Consider the following 5,640-nt stretch of genomic DNA (forward strand, 5'->3'; position numbering starts at 1 on the left):
TGATTATTGTGCAATATTTACATTAATTCCACGGCCAATATTGGCTTTACGTTGGACATTATCGCATTTCTAATATAACCAACATTGGGTCAATGTTTAGCCAATGCACTGTGCTACTAGGGAAAGGAGACAGTCTTCTCTTTACAGAAAAAATTTTCAGGGTCATTTCAACATATACGATAAGATCTTAAACAATAAAATCCCGACTTCCATAAAAGTAATCGATCTTTCATCATTTTTTTACAAACATTTGCCATTTAGTTAGTGTCTATTCGACGTGGGCGGCGCAGTAGATAAGGCCGGTTCTGGTCAGCCGCGCGCTTCTTCAACCGAGACGCGTCCATCTCGCGATCAAACGGCGGTCCGAAGTGGCGGCATTCGAATATGGTAAGTTAACAGCTTGGAACGAGTCCCGTGCTACTGCTTGGCGGACGGCCAAGTCGTGAAAATTCCTCAAACCGGCGAACACCCAACGGGCTCTGATCGACATTCCAAGGCTGGTGCAAATGCGCAGTGGATTTGTTGCTCGTTTCTAGCTTCTGCGGCCGTGCGGGCGGGGGGACCTTCGGCTTGCTTTTTATTCAATTTCAAAGACGGCGACTCGCGTCGCGAGGAACCAATGTCAAATTTGGCACGAGGGCACGAGGATTACCAATCGGTCGAAATAGTATGCAGCGATGCCGCGGCGCTCATTACACGTTTGTCGCGCGAGGATTTTATATCGTATGAAAGGTGGAACGATTAAAATGTACTCGAGAGAATTTTGTTCAACTTAAAATTGAAAAAGAAAAAACTCAAACCAATCCCTGAATTTAAATATTACGAAATCAGATCTGTAGTTTTGTAAATCGCAGTTTTCAACTTTTCCTGTTAATTCTCACATTACGTTATTTAAAAGCAGGTTTAGGTTTCTACAATAAAAATTAAATTCCTCCCAGTTACGTATATTTCACTTCGTTTTATATATAATAGCATTTATTACGCGAGACTTCCTTTTAAATGTATTCGATGTTACGGCAAGAATAAATGGTTGACGATAAAAAACACGGAACGCACTGCGTTATTCTGCGACGAAATCCAAGATAAATGAAAATAAGGAAAGCAATAAATTCCCGCTCATAAAGCGACCTGTAAAGTCCCTCTTACGGTTCGGTATTAAGTTCGTTGAAGCTTCCTTATTAAAATGCTAAACGCGTTTACTTTTCCTTGAAGCGAGTAATAAAAATAGAACGGGAAAATCGTGGATAGAAGCTTAAAAATTTGCATACACATTATGCTACCGTATTTTTCACGGAAATTATGCTTTATTAAAAAGATGTGTACATTGACGTGGCGATATCGCCAAGTTTTATTAATTGCGATTCGTGTAATGTACAAAATTCTTTTCTCTAGATCGATACAAATTAAGAATAAAAATATTCTAAATGCGATCCACGATTTTAGTACAATGTCAAAGTATCGGGTTATCGACATTCCAGCATTTCGCATTCGTAACCTTCCAAAGCAGTACATCTTCATAGTAATCAATAATAAAAAGTAGCATGTCTTTTCTACATATATATACAGGGTGTCATTGAATATTAGGGACTTTTTTGGTGTGCAGGTAGAGCGGACTAGACCGAGTCGAAAAGTCCTGTACCATTTTGCAATTTTCGCAATAGATAACGAGTAATTAATTATTCAAAATTGTCGTCCATGCTCTGTCGTCCTCGACCCATCCATCTGTCCGGATATCGCGCGTTTAAAAATCCGCGTGCTTGCCGGGAGAAATGCGCAGGAGCCCCGTCGCGCTCGAATTGGGAGGTGGGCCGGGCTAAAACGACAATTTTGAATTACAGGACTTTTCGACTCGGTCTAGTCCGCTCTACCTGCACACCAAAATAGTCCCTAATATTCAATGACACCCTGTATATGTATATAAAAGTGTTACAGCTCTGTTTTTTTTTCATCATTTATTCTTGCCATATCGTGGAACAAACGTTTCAGAATTTCTCGCGTGATATATGAGAGCATTAAACATACTTAATGCTTCCTACGTTTATCACGATCATCTCTACGCTGTTCGCGCTCATCTTTGCGCTTTGTTGTCGTCGTGGTCGAGCTACTGGCGCGCTTAGCCTGTTTCAAGAACTGATCCAGACCGAAAGGATCTTCCTCGTCTTTCTCAAACTGTACTGGTCCCGATCGCGGGACTGATCTATCGACTCCGCTAAATTCCTTGTCAGGAACGAATCTAATAAAAAAAATAAACGACAAATAGAGTTTCCAAATTTATGGACGAACATTCGTAATTATTCAAATTAAAGTATTACTGCGAACAAAGCTAGTAAGATTTCCCACCTGTTTGTCTTAACTAGTTTCTCCAAATCGTCCCCGTACGTGTCTTTATCGATATTCTTGCTGGGACGATAAATATGTGAAGCGATAGAATTGCCGTCTTTCCACGGCTTGTCGTAGACGTTATACTCGTCGTCGTGCCCGTAACCGCTGTCCATCCCTTTGCTGGTATTAAAGAGACGTTGGTCAAACTGTGCCTCTCCCGTACTAGGAATGCTCTTTGCAGGCAAGCCGAGAGCGATTTGCTCGCTAATGTCGCGTTCGCGTTCGCGTTGCAAGCGAGAACGCTTGTCGGGCGCGGCGCGAGCCAGATTACGCTCGCGAGCGCGATCCTTGTGCCGCTCTTGCCTGAGTTGGTCTCTCTCGCGGGACTCTTCAGCTTTGTCTGCCGAGAGCGAGAGAAAGAGAGCAGTTATTTACAAATAAAATATGTCTCGATTCAGAACGTCAAATTCTTTTTATTACTATATGTATGAACAATCACACAAACCTAACGTCGCGGCAGATTTCAAGCCGGCGCGCTCTTCTCGGGCTTTCTGCGCGAGTTGCCTCAGGTGATCCTCCTTCTTCTCCTTCTCCTTCTGGGCCAGCTTCTTCTCTAACTGCGCGCGCATTTCGACAGCTTGACGGGCTTTCCTGTCAGCGATATAAAGAGCTTCCGATAGCTTGGCGAAGTTCTCGTTGATGTGAACTTGCTGCAGGCCCCGGCCGTCCGCAGCGAGACGCTTGTCCAACGGGATTGTGTAACCCTGAAACGAATCGCGGCTTCGTTTAATCCCAGGTAGAATCGAGCGTTCCAAATTACATTTCAGCGTTATCTCCCTCTCACGGCAGCGAGATACACAATATTCGCAGGTACCTTTGCGTTCTTCCAGTTGCTTATGCACGGCGGGATTTTCCACTCTTTTTGTTCCTTCACCGTCACCTTCCTCGTGGGAGAGTGCATGACGGGCGCTGGAGGGGACGGAGGGCCTCGCGGAATTTTCTTATTGATCCTGCAACGTGAACCGCAAATCTTCACGTCAACGCATTCAACAGTCGTAGCTACTCTTTACTCAATCTCGCTATCGTCTGATCTTCCCTCTACATACTTGAACTTCGGTGGCTCCAGGGGGTCCACCTGCGCCTCCACCATCCTGATGACCCTCTGCTTCGCGCCCGAATTGAACGACTGCCCCTGCTGCGACGGCGTGTACCGTATATACTGCGCCGGAGCTTGTTTCTCCGCGCATCTCACGGGCATCGCCGCCGCGATCTTGGATCTCGTTATCTTCTCCAACGCTTTCCTCGTCTTGTCCGTGAGCTCGTCCATCTCGTCCTCGGGCGGCCGTTGCAAGGTAGGATCCTCCTCGTTCGTTATCTCCGACGGTAGTAAGTCGCTCAACTTGCTGTAAACTATCTGTGAAAAGAAATTAACGGCTGTAGACTGTGCCAGTTTACATTTCGGCGCTTAGACCGAAGCTCACTTTGTCCTTGCCGTGTCCTTGCCTCGCTATAAGATCGTATTTCACTTTTCCCTGAGCGTCGAGCTGCACCGCCAAGGCGTTGCTCGTCGATTCCTTGCCCTTCATCCCCATCCCGTGCGGATACTGTGCAACGTGAATCTCGGGGAAGGCGCCTCCATCTCCAAAGTCCTGCGCAACGTACATTTATTATTGCAAACGTTACCATGATCATTCGTAGCCACGCGAAAGCAATTGAATTAGGCTGATAAACAAAAGTAGGCGCTTTCCTTCCTCTTTCGCCAGTGAAGATTTAACGGAATTAAGTAATTAAAACAGTGAGCTTATTGTCAACCCAACTGGCAAATTTTATTGAATTCGTTACTACGTTCCGACCTTACTTTGGCTCCTTTTGACAAGAAAACTTCACAGACAAGCACGTCGTCATCTTGTCCATGAATTTTTTCTTGTTTCTTTTTATTTGTATTGTTACTTGAGAAGAACCTGAAGTAAGGTCGAAACGTTGTAACGAATTCAATCAAATGTGTTAGTTGGGTTGACAATATGCACTGTTTTAATTTTCAATCGTCACTGGTGACTACAAGCGACACTTTTCTTTCGTGGAATCAAGTTTTGACCGACACTACTGGCTATCGAATAAACTTTATTTAAGGCGACCTTTCGACCACATGGGCTGTGGTCCTTTTCAAGCAACGTATGATTAAACTCACAATTAACTGGCAGTGGCAAAACAACGCCATTTACAGCGGATAAAAGTTGAACAAGATGAAATTGATAAAACGTTAGAAATCACAATCGTTGCATCGAGTCAGCAGAAATTAGGCTGATGTGCCGATAAAGATTGATCGTGTGTGCGGGTCGCGGCAGACACTCACTTCTGGATTGCGCGGCACCCATCCTCGTCGTTGCCCATAAGGCGGCGCGGTGACGACGGCCTTGACCAGCGCAGAGACGGGCCTCTGGCGCAGCTTCTGCTCGCGCGCCTCATCCTCCCTGTCCCACACTATTTGGGTTGGCGCAGGTAACAAGCTGAATGAAGAAAGCTGCTATTACAATACGGAAAATTTACCCGAACACTGGTTTCTAGGTTAGGACCTCGGGTCGACCGCGTCTCTTCTACATCGCTCAGGATCGCGATAAACGGCAGTGGAAAAACGGTTCTATTACATAAATGCACAAGTATGAAAGTAACAGCTCCTTAGGACCTGAGCAGAACCACTGTCTTGTACCCTTAGGACACAAGACAGTTGTTTGCGCGCTGTACTTCGAGACAAGGATTCAAAACACAAGACATTGTTTTAAGGGTACAAGACAGCCGTTCCGCTCTCACTTTGTCAGAGACATCGCTGGATCTATGTGTCTCCTTCTTTTATGTTATTGTGCCGTATTCTGTCACTGGTGTCCGGGTCAACTCACAACGGTCGTGAGTCGACCAGAGTCCTGCTGCGGAGTGCCTGCGTCCCGGAGGCCAATATGGCTGGGTTTGTGTGTAACGAATCGAGGGTCCGTTCGCGTCGCATGCTCCAACGTGCCCCCGCTTGCTGGACAGACCTCGCGAACAGACCTCGAGTCACGCGCACAGCTGGAGGAGCTCGGTGCTTCTGCCGCGCGAGGTCCCCACGATCGACTCGCGACTATAAGTACTTATAGGAACTTCTACTCGCGACTAGAGACCCTCTAGTCAGAGTCTGGCCAACAGAGTTGTCCGCCATGTTTAGTCAAATCCAACATGTGAGAGAGAGAGAGAGAGAGAGAGAGAGAGAGAGAGAGAGAGAGAGAGAGAGAGAGAGAGAGAGAGAGAGAGAGAGAGAGAGAGAGAGAGAGAGAGAGAGAGAGAGAG

The 5,640-nt window shown here is 46.0% G+C and overlaps 1 protein-coding gene across 1 annotated transcript; it reads right to left on the reverse strand.

Annotated features, from left to right (window-relative positions):
• Positions 1-928: 928 nt before the first annotated feature.
• LOC105571062 (puff-specific protein Bx42) lies at positions 929-5,368 on the reverse strand. The gene is made up of 8 exons (XM_012028533.1): positions 5,131-5,368; positions 4,676-4,829; positions 3,804-3,971; positions 3,429-3,736; positions 3,197-3,332; positions 2,828-3,086; positions 2,341-2,722; positions 929-2,233 (listed from the first exon to the last, which is right to left on the reverse strand). The coding sequence occupies exons 1-8, from the start codon at positions 5,142-5,144 to the stop codon at positions 2,023-2,025; spliced, it is 1,632 nt and encodes a 543-aa protein (XP_011883923.1). The 5' UTR covers positions 5,145-5,368; the 3' UTR covers positions 929-2,022.
• Positions 5,369-5,640: the final 272 nt, after the last annotated feature.

Source organism: Vollenhovia emeryi, unplaced genomic scaffold, assembly GCF_000949405.1.
Source record: "Vollenhovia emeryi isolate VEMERY1.0 unplaced genomic scaffold, V.emery_V1.0 DF941275.1, whole genome shotgun sequence".
NCBI classification, from domain to species: domain Eukaryota; kingdom Metazoa; phylum Arthropoda; class Insecta; order Hymenoptera; family Formicidae; genus Vollenhovia; species Vollenhovia emeryi.

Excerpts from the sequence above, each read along its gene's own strand:
- LOC105571062 (XM_012028533.1), bottom strand. Across the intron at positions 3,087-3,196 it reads GCAACTGGAAGAACGCAAAG|GGTTACACAATCCCGTTGGA; the intron begins GTACCTGCGAAT and ends GATTCGTTTCAG. Across the intron at positions 2,723-2,827 it reads GAAATCTGCCGCGACGTTAG|ACAAAGCTGAAGAGTCCCGC; the intron begins GTTTGTGTGATT and ends CGCTCTCGGCAG.